The sequence below is a fragment of the Maylandia zebra genome, linkage group LG4 (assembly GCF_041146795.1).
Source record: "Maylandia zebra isolate NMK-2024a linkage group LG4, Mzebra_GT3a, whole genome shotgun sequence".
In the NCBI taxonomy this organism is placed as follows: Eukaryota; Metazoa; Chordata; class Actinopteri; order Cichliformes; family Cichlidae; genus Maylandia; species Maylandia zebra.
Window position 1 is genome coordinate 35,242,609 of NC_135170.1, and position 15,556 is coordinate 35,258,164.

At 41.8% G+C, this 15,556-nt stretch overlaps 1 protein-coding gene across 2 annotated transcripts; it reads left to right on the forward strand.

Annotated features, from left to right (window-relative positions):
- The first annotated feature begins 10,395 nt into the window (after positions 1 to 10,395).
- On the forward strand, positions 10,396 to 14,614 carry LOC112429976 (trypsin). Of its 2 annotated transcripts, none has more exons than XM_024802271.2 (6): positions 10,396 to 11,745; positions 12,130 to 12,150; positions 12,339 to 12,501; positions 12,679 to 12,947; positions 13,552 to 13,691; positions 13,778 to 14,614. In XM_024802271.2, exons 1-6 carry the CDS (start codon positions 11,691 to 11,693, stop codon positions 13,997 to 13,999), a joined length of 870 nt encoding a protein of 289 aa, XP_024658039.2. In that variant the 5' UTR covers positions 10,396 to 11,690; the 3' UTR covers positions 14,000 to 14,614. The 2 variants fall into 2 exon arrangements, with proteins under 2 accessions (XP_024658039.2, XP_024658037.2); XM_024802269.2 differs by having other exon boundaries at positions 10,414 to 11,745; positions 13,549 to 13,691.
- Positions 14,615 to 15,556: the final 942 nt, after the last annotated feature.

Consider the following 15,556-nt stretch of genomic DNA (forward strand, 5'->3'; position numbering starts at 1 on the left):
TCAGGATCAGAATTGAGCAGATTAAATATCCAAGCTCATTCAAAAAGTCTTACACAAGCTAGGAAAAGTAACCAACATGGAACAAGGGCAATTACGAAGAGCTCCCCACAGTGATCAAGATTACGTCGATGCTTGACAAATCCACAGTGTCACGGCACCAATGTAACCCCTTCATGTGATACGCCTGTCGTTGCGTTGTGTTCTGGCGTGAAAGTAAGAGGCAGGAGACAGCACTGGGTCTTTACTGCACATCTGCAACCAGAGATGGGCAGTAACGCGTTACGCGTTACTGTAATCTGATTACTTTTTTCAAGTAACGAGTAGTGTAAGGGATTACTATTGCAAAAACAGTAATTAGATTACCGTTACTTTCCCGTAGGAACGCTGCGTTACTGCGTTACTAAAACCGTGATTTTTTGCGAGAATGTCTCATGACAGTGACGTAAGCGAGTGCGCCATTAGTGACAACAGCTGTGTGCAGATCAACAATGGATCATATATCGAGTGCAGGAGAAAGTATGAGCGTGCAGCGTTTAAAGCGTGGAAGTACTGACCTTACTTTGAGTTTGATTCCATAAAAAGTGACAAAAACATTAGTGTCCATCGTGCGTGGGAAGAAAACTTCTTTTTACAGCGAAAAACCCCTAAACTTCCAACAAGCACCGAGTAGCTACGACGTAATGGGAAACTCACAGAGAAACTCGCGGATTCTTCCACTGACCGCGGCACACCTGCACCAGGGTAAACCTCCGCCTACCCCACTCCTGCTTTACAGGTGAAAATAGAGCAACAGGACCGCTGAGTCTGTGACTTTATTTATTTTCTGCTGTGTTTTACTTGCATCTATTTGAAAGACTGAGTGTAAACACAAAAAATATTTTATTTTATGTGCTGGAATGTGCAGAAAATAGGTTTAAATGTTAAACTAATTTATTCAAGTCAGAGAATGTCGCATATAATTAAATTTTTGCTTGATGCATAAAGTTAAAAGATTAAAACTAATAAAACAAGTTTTAAAAAGAGAGACTTTTCCATTTGATTACATTTTGTATGATGGATTATGTAGAAAAAGTAGAATTGGGCTGAAAGATCTATCACTTTATCACCTCTTCAGGTTGTAAATCGTGTTTTTAAAAAGTAACTAAGTAACTAAGTAATTAATTACTTTTGAAAATAAGTAATCAGTAAAGTAACGGGATTACTTTTTTGGGGAAGTAATCAGTAATTAGTTACTGATTACTTTTTTCAAGTAACTTGACCAACACTGTCTGCAACACAGAAATATGGCTCTGATCTGTGTGTCACATGCCTGCCAGGACACCTCTCCTCCGGCTATGCTGAAAGGAGCTGTGACGTGGGCAACCATGCAGCGCACACACACACACGAACGCACACAGACTCAGATCATACAGGCAGGAGATTAAAATGCAAAATGAATTTTTTTTTTTTTTAAAAAGGGTTTTGGGTGAAATACACAAGTATTTAACAAAAATGTTACACCAACAAAGTTTGAGACGCAAACTGTATAAAAGGATTGATTTGATTGAAAAACACTAATATATAATTTCCAACTGGTTACACATAATCAAGTCAATTTACAGTCAAAGTGGAAAAAAAAATCATTTATCCCCAAGGGGCACTTAAGATAGATGATACCTTGCTGACCATACATACAGTCGTGGCCAAAGGTTTTGAGAATGACACTAATATTAGACATGGGGAAATAGCTGCAGAAGTGTTTCTAAAACTATGACTTATGAGTATCTAAAAATAACTCCAACCTCACAGGACTGTCTCATGTTTTATTGCCATTAAATTTCATGTTGTGCAGTTTTTTGACACTCGCCCAGCTGTGAGAATGAAATCAGACCAATGTAAACTGAGCTACTTAATGACAAATATATGTTTGCAGGCCAGATGTTCAGACATGAATCAGAAAGGCAAAGATGAGTTGAATCTCCAGTTTAGTCAAAGAGCTTCTGCTGGTTTGAGTAGATAAAGATCAGGGCCCTGTTTCAGGAAGCCGGTTTAGTGGAAAAACTGAGTAAGTATACCCTGAGTTAACGAAAACTCTGGGTTTTCGGTTTCACAAAGCGAGTTCAGATGAAGCCTCAGTGAGTCACTATGACGACACACGCCGTGAAGCTAACCTGCCCCCTAGCAGGTTTACTACAACTAACCCTGACTGTCTCCGCCCCTTTGTCGGAAACCTGACAGTAGGAAGTGTCAGACATGGCGTGCCCCTTCCTTGAAGAGCCAGTAGATCGTGAAGCCCAAATTCTCCGCAGAGCTCTCCGCCGGGAGAGAGTGATCAGAGCGCGTTTGGACATTTTATCATTTCCTGATGATTTCCTGTGTGAACGTTACCGTTTCTCAGCACAATCTATAAGTTATTTGAATAACATCCTCAGGCCTAATATTGCTCATGTGACACATCGCGGACATGCTCTCAGTTCTGTACATATTATTTGTATTGCACTTTGGTTTTTTGCAAACGGGAGCTTTCTGTATAATATTGGTGACGCTGAGCACGTTTCCAAGGCTACCGTCTGTCGGGCAGTCAGGAATGTTACAGTTGCACTGAAACGTCTCCTGTACTCGTCTGTGGTGTTCCTCGGTCACAGACCCATAAGATTTATCAAAGAGGGATGCCACAAAATTGCAGGTATCAGGATGAACAAAACTCAATTCATGATGTGGTGATACTTGAACTACTACTTAAATTTTACATTTATTCTCAGGGTTCCCAGGTGTGATTGGCTGTATAGATGGCACTCACATTCCAATCATTGCTCCTTCAGTAAATGAAGGAGACTATGTGAACAGGAAGTCTTTCCACAGCATTAATGTACAGGTACATAGTTCCCTGTAGCATTTCAAACTAACAAATTATTTCATTATAGTAATGGATGCTAATTTGTGTTCTCTGCACTGTGAAGATCATATGTGATGCTGCCAACATTATCACAAATGTGGAAGCCAAGTGGCCAGGCTCTGTCCATGACTCACAAATATTCCGTGAATGTACACTGAGCACAAAATTTGGACATGGTGAGTTGAGAATACTGTAAAATATATAAAGACCAATTGCTTCAGGGACATTTGAACTGAAGTGTATCCTTCTGTCTTAGGAGAGTTCACTGGCTACTTGCTTGGTGATAGGGGGTATCCATGTTTACCCTATTTGCTTACCCCTTACTCTGACCCTGAACCGGGCCCACAGCAGCGATATAATCTGGCTAATTGCAGGACCAGAGCCAGAGTTGAAATGACTATCGGAATGCTTAAGGCCCGGTTCCAGTGCCTGCAAAGACTCAGGGTCACCCCAGAAAGGGCATGTGACATTATTGTGGCATGTGTGATTCTTCACAACATTGCCACAATTAGAGGAGAACACTGTCCTTCTGAACCAAACAGCAGTGATCCAAACCATGAACATCCTGACCCTCCCACGGACATACAAGATGGAAGAGCAGTCAGAGACACCATATGTCACAATCATTTCTTTTGACCCATCACCTCAACATGTTGAAAGAAGAATAAACTGATTTTTTGTTCAACTGGCTTTATTGGTCGCCTGTGTTTCCTGTACACAAAGTATTAAAAGATGTAAACCTCATAAAGTGTCTCTGTTGCTTCCTCCTCTGTAACAGCTGTCAATGTTTCTTCATTATTTTCCTGTAGTAAAGAAATAAACAACATTGCTGTTCTACTGTAAACTCATATAATCTGTGGAGTATTACTCACAACTGCATGTTGGTCTGGCTCAACAGGAGGCTGCACCAGATGCAGTACACCACCACCATCAACTGATAGAATATGAGGTTTATACAGGTCACTTATAACTTACAAGGGACCAAATGGCAATTAACAAACATACCAATCACCTTACACTTCATTGTCATTATGCTCTCAAAGACAACCAAGACTGAGGGAAGGCAAAATCAGTAGGAAAATAACTTCACTACAAAATAATTCATTATGGTAAAGAGTTTATCAAATGAATGAGCAGCACTGCAAAGGTGACTGTGAAGAAAGGATGTATGCACATCATGTATTATTTTGAATTTACCCCTTATGTAGGCACTTGTGTCTTGCGGGGTTATTGACTCAGAGGATGTCCCCGCAGAGATGCCTTCGGCCACAGGGCGCCCACTGTTTTGGCTGAGGGCCAACTGCTCAGCCTCTGTGAGTGGTGGTGGTGGAGGACCCCCACCTGTTTTTCGGGCCTCCGCTTTTTTTCTGTTGGCTATAACGGGTCACATTTGAGCATACAGAGTAAGCAAATATGTACTTGTAATGTGCTCAGATAATTTCAATAAGTGCTTACAGAAAGAAAATTAATGTAGCCTCTAACTGCAATTGATTTACATGGGACAAACAGACCAAGCACTATGGCTCATAATACAATTACACCTTACCTGTTTGGACTATATTTTTATATTTCATTTTTACTTGCTGCCAGGAACGTTTGGGGCCTGTTGGGTTGCACCTGCGCTCACATCACGTCACAAAATAAAATGTATAAAATAACAAATAAAATAACATATAATAAAATAACATATGATAAAATAACGTGTTAAATGGGTGGAAATCCCTAGATCAATGTTTAAATTAACACTCTCGCATTGACTCTGTCGGCTATGTTTTGCCATGCATGCTCCCTTTGTTTTGCAGCTGTGGCTGTGTTACTTTTTTCCGCGGAATTTGCATGTTATCGGCATATGCTGCCATCAGAATTTCGGCCTCAAGCGCTGTAAAATACATTGACCGCGCCTTCTTTCCCTCCGTCTCCATGGTGACTCGCTTAATCTGTGCTCCGCTGATCAGGGCTTTATGTATCCTCGTCCGCGCGCTTCACTTGGGGTTAAAGCAACTCCGCGTTGACTGAACTACTTGTTATCAGCCTTTCTGAAACCGAATATTCTGAGTTGGACAGTTCGGGGTTACTCAACCCTGCGTATCGTTTTTCACTCTGAGTTTTCTAAACCGGCTTCCTGAAACAGGGCCCAGGAAACTCACTGGTGGCTCAGTTTACTCAGCGTTTGTGAGGTTGTTTTTGGACTTTCTACTTTAACTATCTTTTGTAATTCCCAGTTTGCTTAATGTTTGTGGTTTTTACGTATTTTCCACTTACTTTATTTAGACCTTTTCGCAGTTCTGAGCTGTGTTGCATCCTCTTGAGTCTCCTGTATCCAGTTCCCTTGTGTGTCTGTGTTTTCCCATTTGCTGCTTTACTTTGAGAATCAGTGTTACTTTTGCTTTGCTTTCAGTTTTGCTTTTCTTCATGTGATTCGGTGATTTCGTTCAGCCATGTCTCATTCTCCCCATCTGCCTCCACTTCCCTGGTTGCCCTTCTGAATGTATTATTTCAATAAAAGGAGTAGATGTTACTATCCCTGATAATGCATTGCTTCAGATGGAGAAGGTCTTGAGGGATGGCTACTATGAGGGAAGGCAGCCTGGAAACTTCACCAGCGGGACTCATCATTGTCTGCCGCAACTTCACAGGCTGTTTCGGTCTTTTATCAAAAGCTATTCTGCCATTTTGTTAGGCTTTTTGTTGTTTTTTAACCTTCCTTGGTTAGGTTTGGGGATTAGGAATCTAATTTAGATTGTAATAGATCGTCAGTAGTGGACCTTGGATTCATTGGGTGTTTCGGCCATTATCATTAGACATCCTCATCCAAGGAAGCCCTGCCAGGGGCCAATACCGATATGTAATATCGGATCGGTCTATTGCTATTTAAAAGTAGAATGGGAGGCAGAGCCTTCAGTTTTCAGGCCCCTCTTCTGTGGAACCAGCTTCCAGTTTGGATTCGGGAGACAGACACTATCTCTACTTTCAAGATTAGGCTTCAAACTTTCCTTTTTGTTAGTATATATTAAGCCCATATGGAAAAGAAATAGAAAAAACGTATAAAAGACTTGCATAAGATTTGGCTTACTTCATAAAGTGAATCATGTAAGGCTTATATGATTCACTCATGAAAGTGGCCACTTTCTCATTACTTTTATATATTGTTTTGGTAAGTATCCAAAACATACAGGTTTCATTTATATAATTTTTCAATGGATCTTATATCTGTTTTCACTCTTGTATGCTTTTCATACAACTTTCAAACAAGACAGATACAAACTTTATAAGATTTATATATATCTTTTCTATATGGGAGGGCTGGACCAGGTGACCCTGAACCCTCCCTTAGTGATGCTGCAATACGTTTAGGCTGCCGGGGGATTCCCATGATGCACTGGGTGTTTCTTCTTCACTCACTATGTGTTAATAGACCTCTCTGCATCGAATCATTAGTTATTGTTAATCTTTGGCTCTCTTCTACAGCGTGTCTTAAAAATTGAATGGAAACCAGCAAACCTAAATTCTTCATATGACCTCAGTTTTTCTTCCTTCTATCAGTTTGAACCAGTCTGACCAGCCTGTCTGGCACCAGTGTTACATGTTACCTTCCCTTAAATGGCCTTCTTCCTTATTCTGATGCTCAGGTTGAACTTCAGCAGGTGGTCTTGACTAGGGCTGGGTATCGTCACTGACTTCTAGAATCGATTCGATTCCGATTCACAAGGTGAATTTTGACAGTCAGAAATATTATAATTCAGATCAGCACATTTACATATTTTTGTATCTATAAAAAGGAAGCTGACACACGCAAGACTTTATCACAGGTGTGAGCGTCACAGCAGAGGCCTTTGTGTCAAAGCAGCTGAGGATAAAACAGAAAAACATGAAGGAGATTTTCCTGTTCTGGATTTTATAAAAATATTCTGCAGTCGATCAAAAACGAAAGAAAACCATTAATCAGCACATGAACATCACCTCTGAAGTTACAGCGGTTTTATTACAGACACAGCGTTTTGCATTTTGTATAATTTCAAAAAGTTTAAATTTGTTCAGTATTGAACGGCAGAAATTAGGTTTTTCTTTTCGGAAGTAAGTAAAAGGAAACAAACAGCGTCCGACAGCCTGTAAACAACGGCAGAGAATGTGCATGTAGTGTGATTTTATCCTGGTGGAAGCAAAACAGCAAAAGTCAGAGTGAATCCATGACGATGTTTGTGTGAAGCGTAGTTTGGATCTTCTTTTGCTGCTGGTTCGGTCAATGTTGTTTGGAGAGAGATCAAACTAACAGCTTCAGAATCAGCGCAAAAAGGGCGTGAACACAAAGCTCGACCCGCCGACAGAGTCGGCCAGCTGTCGGCTTTCAGCTCCGACCGTGTCCGTGCCGTCGGTGAGAAAGTCACAGCTCGCTGATCCTGATGCGTCGGCGGGTCGAGCTTTGTGTTTACGTCTCTGTGCAGAAGCCTGTTCCTGCTCTCAGTTACTGTTTTCATCTTTGGTGGTTGTTGAAGTTTTGTGAGGTTTCACCTGAGATTCTGGCATTTCGGGAAAAATTCATTTAAATTAAAAAATCGATTCAGGATTTTAATGAATCGATTTCACGTTATCCAAGCCAGAATCGATTTTAATCGATAAATCGATTAGAAAAACCCGCCCCTAGTCTTGACCTGTTATTACCATGTGATTGGCTGACTAGATATTTGTATTAACAAGCAGTTGAACAGGTGTACCGAACCAAATGGGTGCTGTTGTCATAAACACTGTTGTCCTGATCTGCTGGAGACTGTAGAGTACAGTACTGTACAAAATGCTGGACAGATGCTGCAGCTGTGTCCCTTTTCATGGCTCCAAAGCAGTGATGTGTCACCACCTCTGCTCAGAGACACCGAGACACGGGGAGCCGTCGGACAAAGAATCGACAAAGGTGCCAGCGGTGGGGACGAAGGTTACCCCACCTCACTAAGTTTATCCAGAACTTACTGAAAATAACTGGAAGAATAACAAAAACAAAGCCGATAGGGTTGAATATTTCCTGATTTGTTGTCTTTATACTGTTGGTTTTTCTTCAGCTGAATAAAACTTCTGTAAGCTTCAGGTGTGTCAAACGCAGAGCCTTTAATAAGAAGGCCGTGCTTCCATGAAATCTCACATCATTTATTCTCACTTGTTTGTCATCTATTAACTCATTTAACCAGCGACATTTTTGTGTCACTGTCAACAACGACTTGACACTTTTGCATGCCTGTAAACTGACTGTACATTACATTTCCCCGATGAGCTATTATTCTCTTACTGGCAGATGCAGTTTGTCGTCACAGGACAGGAGAACAAAGACATGGGGAAATAGCTGCAGAAGTGTTTCTAAAACTATGACTTATGAGTATTTAAAAATAACTCCATCCTCGCAGGACTGTCTCATGTTTTATTGCCATTAAATTTCATGTTGTGCAGTTTTTTGACACTCGCCCAGCTGTGAGAATGAAATCAGACCAATGTAAACTGAGCTACTTAATGACAAATATATGTTTGCAGGCAGTTCATCTCATGTAAACAATAACGTGGCGCACAGCGTGACGTGAAATAAGGCACATACCTTTGACGCTGCGTGACGAACTCTGTATTCCTCGTCCGCACGTAAATTCAAAAAAGGAGTTTTAAAAAAATCTCAGTTTTCGCTGATTCGAAACGCCGTTTACGTGGACGAAACAGCTGCGTTTTCAAAAATACCCGTGTAGGTGCGGACGTAGCGTAAAAGAGTTAGTAGTTTATCTGCAGGTTACTTGTATTTGCTTAATTGTTTACTAAATGTTTGAGATGTGAAATAAACCGCAATGGAGCAAAATATGGGCGTGTGTGGTTGGGGCATGTGTTTGTGCGTGCGTGCGCGTGCGTGCGTGCGCGTGCATGCGTGCGCGCGCATGGGGGAGGGGGGGCGCGAACATTTTTCTTGTAAAACAAAGGGGGGCCTAGCAAAAAAATTTTGGGAACCACTGATTTAACCAATGATCTACAGGATGGGTCCTTTCCACATCATATGTGGCTCTGATGATGAAACGCAGCCTATTCGCCTCCATTCCCCAGATTTCCATGTGAGTTTCCTCTTTTCAACACTCTCCCAATTCACCAGCGATGCTTCCAGTGCTACGGCTCTGGCATGTCTGGCTGTTTCCTTCTGTCCACGCACCTCCACCCCTACCATTTTTCGACCGTTGGGTACAGACACCTGTTGCCAGAGAGGTGTTACTGTTCCAAGACCAAATCCTCCTGTGCCCTGTTGGATGTGACCCACCACGTCAGGATGGTGAAGAGCAGATTTGGCCTGTAGCACAAATGTGGTTGGGGTCCATTCCCTCCTTGTTGCTAAGGTGGGAGCAGCGTCTATCACTATAGGGTCTCGGAGTCCATGAGTGACATCTCAAGCCTCACTTTTGCACACTACGCCTTCCTGGAAAGCATCATGACCTTCTCCATCACCAGCTGGTTCCACTCCCTCAGCCTTCATACACGAACAGACTGCAGCTCTAAAATCATTGGCCTGTCAGAACTCTGGCTCAGGTTTTCAGCCAACAGGCCCTTAGACAGGCAGCCAAAATCATCAACGACCCCTCTCACATTCTTCACCTCACATTTTAATGGCTCCCCTCTGGGCGACGCCTCCGCTGCATTTCCTGCAGGACTGAGAGGAGGAGGATCGCCACCTTAGTCCCCAAAGCAGCTCTGCTTTTTAACTCCAGCAGATAAGAACATTTCCCCCACCAGAAACACAAACTTCTCTACACTCTTTTATACTACTGACACTTTATTTACTTTTACTTACTTAAAGTTATTTATTCATCTTTCAGTCACTTCAATTTTGAACTGTATAATTTTAAAACTGTACGTACTGCATATTCTGTGTATTCTGTTCTTATTGTTGTTATCTTCAACACTATGCTGCTCTGTTGTATGTTATTTGCCCTTTGGGGATAGACAAAGTCTTTCTGATTCTGATTAAACTCCTCTGCCAGGCTAGGGATAGGCAATGACAGCATCCCGTTGTTGTAGAGTCCAACGCTGCTGAGGCATTTGGGAAGTCAAAGCCACTTCCTCCCGTATATATAATATATAGTATAGTATATATAGTCGCTGCCTCCCCTTGTCCTTTATCAGTGGACAGGGGGAGGCAGTTGTCAGTACAACATCATGAGGGACACTTGATGACCTCCCCTCTTTGTTCAGTCCAGTTGGTGCAGTGAGTCCACATTTTACCCACTTATGAAGTGCTCACTTCAACCACTGATTTAATTTAAAGTAGTAACAGTTACCCTCTCATGCTACCTGCAGTGTCAAAGACACTAACAAAAACTAAAACCAGGGAAGTCTCAGTGAGAACAGTGAGAGGGCGGTAGTCTGCTGGACCACTGCCTCTTTGGGGTTGACTTGTTATTGCCTCTTTTTGTAACTCTCGTTTACATCAGAAGGGAAAGAAATACTTCTGACATGACAGATGTTTGTGATGTGCTCAGTGGAAACGTCAGTGTTTTGTGGTTCTACTGGTTCTGAAACACTTCCTGTTCATTTGTTCATTCAGCGAAACCTGATGTAGTTTGACCAGTTTTTTCCCGAGTGGACAGCCCCCACTGTGCCAGTCCCACTGTCATTGCAGATTAATGAATGATGGAGATGTATTGTTTTCGTTCACAGAGCAGATGTGTGGTGTATCTCTCCTTCATGATCTCTCTGTGAAGCTGCTTCTTTGAATAAAACTTCCTGTTTCACAGATTTACAGGAATGTAGTTCTGTCACAGTTCTGTGCTCGATGTTCGTGCTGATCTAACGAGTGAACAAACGCTCATCAGACTGAAGAACTGACTCGTTTTCATCTAGTTGAGGAAATAGTAAAACATCATCATGTAATTACACCACATTAAAGAGAAGCAGTTTTTATTTTGCGGAAAGTCATCATGAAAATGCGATAATGACGTTAATGTTTAAAAACTGTACAGTGATGAGCAAAAGTTTTGAGCCTCATTTCTTTCTGTTTTTCTAGTAAAATGTGAACCATGTGCAGCGATTTATTGATGGGTCAAACAGAGTTTGTACGACTCTAACGAGCTCGTTTGGTGTGAGCGCCTTTATTCTCAGCACAGTCTGAGCTTTCTCTACTTTCTTCTTCATCTTGAAGGACATTCAGGTCTCTTCTTTGGATGTTTCTTCTTTTTGTTCTGGTCTCTGTCAGGATGATCCCACACTGCTTCAGTGATGTTGAGCTTCTGGCTCTGGGGAGGCCCATCCATGCCTGATAGTGCTCTACTGTGTTGTTTCAATCCAGGTATGTTTCCACTGCACTGGCAGTGTGTTTGTGAAACCCTCCAGTTTAGATCATCACTCTTTCGCGCCTGTTGTCACAGATTCAAACATCTCTAAATGTTTCCAACAAAAAAACAAAACCACTTTTTAAATATCTCAATGATCGTCAGCAACAGGATTTATTTATGTAGTTTTTGGTCGAGTTAATGCATTTCACTTCAATACAAACGCTGCTGCTCAGCTCGCCCCTTCTTACACCTGTACACATCAGTCAATACTGTGAAACCTTTAAATAACTTTTATTTGACACAGCAGGGCAGACTTTTGTTTCCTGGTGTTAAATTAATGAGTAATCTGAGAAAAATGATTAAAAAGTTCCTGTTTAATCTGATGATTGTAATGTGAAGCAGGTCTGGTAACCTGCAGTGAGGTGTTGGGCGTGTCGTCAGACAGGTGTTTGAGAAAGGTGTGTTTTACTGCAAACCGAAAGGGAGAGAGAGGAAGGTTATTTAAGCCTCAGCAGGTCTGCAGGTATTTTACAGCGATGGCTTTCTACAAAGTGATGTGTTTGGCTGCTGGGCTGATGCTCCTGACCCAAGGTAAGAGCTCTCTGCACACACCTGCAGCAGGTACGACTCAGAGGGTGAAAACACTCAGGAGCACAGCGCTTCACTTTAAAGTGACACTGCAGGAAAATAACCTTTACATTAAAGAAATCGTTTCTTTAATACGAATTTGATGTGTTCAGTTAAAATTCACAATGTTCAGTAAACATAACTTTAATATATATTTTGAAGAAGAAGTTTTTACGACAGACCAACAACACAGGACGTAGTGTTTGGAACCTCAAAATTTCTTATCTCACATTTTTTCAAATGGGTTACATTAACTGTAACTTCACACAGTAATTACAGACAGTGAACTAATCACAGAACGATGAATGAAGATTTTTAGTTTTAAAATGGTTTGTTTCTGTGTTTCAGAGTCTGAGTCACAGCTGGGTGGTAAGAAAAAGCTTCTTTGTGTAATGATTTAGTTTTATGTGTAATAAATCTTTAGTTTCATATGAATATTAGTTTGTGAGTGAACTGTAGACTCCAGGATCACTGTGTCCTCACTCAGCAGTTTGTAGTGCTGAGAGTTTACAGCTCCTACAGCAATGCTCACTCTGTGTTTTAATGTCGGTCTTCAGTTTGTGGTAAGGCGTCTCTGAACACCAGGATTGTAGGAGGACAGGCGGCCCGCGCTGGCAGCTGGCCCTGGCAGGTCAGTCTGCAAAGATCTGGGTCCCACTTCTGTGGAGGATCCCTCATTAACAGTCAGTGGGTGCTGACTGCTGCTCACTGCTTTAGAAGGTGAGTGATGAGGCTGAAGCTGCACTCTAAACAAGATTTAAAGAGATTATAAAAGGTTGTAATCAGGGGGTGAGGGTGTAACAGGATAAATATTTAACAGAGTAGGAATCAATAATATCATTTCTTTTTAGCCATCGTAATAACTGCATGCTGTTTTGTGCTCCTTGATGATCTCAGCACCAACCTGAGAGGACTGACTGTGAATCTGGGCCGTCAGAGTCTACAGGGATCCAATCCCAATGCAGTATCTCGAACTGTAACAAAGATCATCAAACATCCAAAATACAACTCTCAAACTTTCAACAATGACATCTGCCTCCTGAGGCTCTCCTCACCGGTGACTTTCAACAACTACATTTCTCCCGTCTGCCTGGCAGCTTCAAACAGCATCTTCTACAGCGGTGTTAACAGCTGGGTCACCGGCTGGGGAAGTACTAGAGAAGGAGGTGGGTCATAAAGACACCTGATCGTTTTTAGAGAAATGATGACAATAATACAGGGAACAAGTTTGCTATCTCAGAAATATTTAGAGCAATAAGATGTTTCCATGAGGTTAAATCTGTGCAGAGTTCAAAACCAGAAAGAATAATTATGTGAATTAAACAGTCTGGAAGTGCTGGACCTGCAGCAAACATGCTGTCTGCACGATGATGTCAGGTCAAAATGATCCTTGGTTAAAAGAAAGTATATTTTCTGTGTATCTGACACTGCCCCCAGGTGGTGTTAGACAGTTACTACATGATGACGACCATCTACTGTCTGTGTGTCAAGTTTATTTCTGTATCACGTTTAAAAACAGCAGCTGTTGTGCTTCATCTAAAATACTCAAATAACATAAAACAGGACAAGATGACAGAGCGGCATCAAAGTCATGTGACTGTGTTCTGCAGAGAGCTCCAACCCCAGCGGACAAACATGTTTCCCCATCTTTGTTTGCACACATGACTACACTTTGTTTTTAAGTTTGGTGGAGCCGCCCTTTTGTTTGAAGGTTAATCAGTCACATGTTATTTATTACAAACTGATATATTTATTTTACCCCTTCAGCAGGCACTCTTTCACAAAACCTGATGGAGGTGGAGGTTCCTGTTGTGGGAAACAGGAAGTGTAACTGTAACTATGGAGTGGGATCAATCACTGACAACATGATCTGTGCCGGGTTAAGTGCAGGAGGAAAGGACTCCTGTCAGGTGATTGTTGTTACCTGTGTTTGGCACATTTTCACCTTCTACAGTTTCTTCTCCTCAGCTAACAGTAAATGTTTCTGCTCTCAAAGGGGGATTCAGGAGGTCCAATGGTGAGCAAGCAGAGCGGTCGCTGGATTCAGGCGGGAGTCGTCAGTTTTGGGGAAGGTTGTGCCAGGCCGAATCTTCCAGGAGTCTACACCAGAGTATCCCAGTACCAGACCTGGATCAGGACCCAGATCTCCTCCAACCAGCCGGGCTTCATGACGTTCACGTCCACTGGGACCAACAGTGACCTCAGTGTCACCTGCTGAGGACTGCCACCCAGTGGCGGTCCTAGCCTGCTTGGTGCCCCAGGCTAACCCCCCCACACGCACACACAAAACGTGTCAGGTTTTGTATTGTTGATTATCATTTGTGCTTAGAAATATCTACTTATATATTCTTAGAGTTTTATAATTAGTTGTAGATTGGTAGAGGTTTGATCCTTAATAGTCTGCAAACTTTGTGTGCATTCCAGAGCACTCTGGGAGCGTGGGAGAGCTCGTACCTTCTCTTATTGTTTTATGGTAGGATAAACGTATCTATGTCTGTTTTAGGTTAAGTGCCTTTTGTTTAGATGAACTGCTGGACTTCCAGACCAGCAGGTTTAGGGAAGTCGTTCATGGGGTCACACACACACACACACACACACACACACACACACACACACACACACACACACACACACACACACACACACACACACACACACACACAGGCAAGGTACTCTTTGTTTGTATGTAGACGTCATATGTTAATGACCCTATGTATATTCATGTAACCTCAATAAAAGAGCAGTGTTACGGGGGAGCGGACGAGAGCGACTGGGGTCAAGCGAAGGAACGGCGCCTGTCCGGTTCTCTCCCGTGCACGAGAAACATGAAGAACTTTGCCTACTCGTGTCTTGCTTTGCTGTGTAATTACATTGTCTTCAACGTTCCAGCGAATAGGTTTAAGCTACTAACCTATCAAAACGTATTAAGGATTGTACATTAACATAAAACTGTTGTCGAAGAGGGAGAGAGAGTATGCATAGTATGCAAACAGCCATCATAATTCGTCATACAATGAGAACAGGACAAATCAACAATTGACACTGACTAATTAATATTAAAATCTGTAACATAATGTATTGTTTGGAGTTTAGTCTGTTACTGTTACTATTTTTACCATTTGTTGGAGCAACTGGAACTGTCGCGGTTCGAATTTTTGAGGAAGAGACATACGACTGAAAGTCCATAGTGGGTCAACACAAATGATTTTATTAAAACACATATATGTGGTGAAGAAGCAACACATCTCTACTTATTTTGTTTTGAACTCTACTGACTTCAAACCCCAAAAATGAAATTTGACACAAAAACCTTCTTCACTCCAAATCATGTTTTCTTTTTGTGTCCAGCCGGGGAAGAAGGTCACCTCTACTATCACTGCTTCCCCAGTCGGAGACAATTTCTCACTCACACTTACACACTTTTATTTTCTTTGCTCTCATCACTTTCTTTCTCTCTCTCTCTTTTTTTTACACGCATATATTAGCCTGTTATTCACTCTTCCAACCTCATTTTCCTTTCACCCCAACAGCTCTCATGCAGTCAGCAATCAAATCCTCCATTCATCCCTGAGTACCTGATCACCTTAAATGTCACCGTTAAGTTTATTTATTTATCATTACCTGAATACTAAACCACTGTTTTAGTTTTATTTATTTATTTTCAGTTCACTATCACCTCTTTGATCACTAGGATTTCTAACCATTATAATTTCACAGAAAATCAACGGACCTACTTCTCCTTCCTCTTTTGTCATGCAGGAACTCACACAGCCTG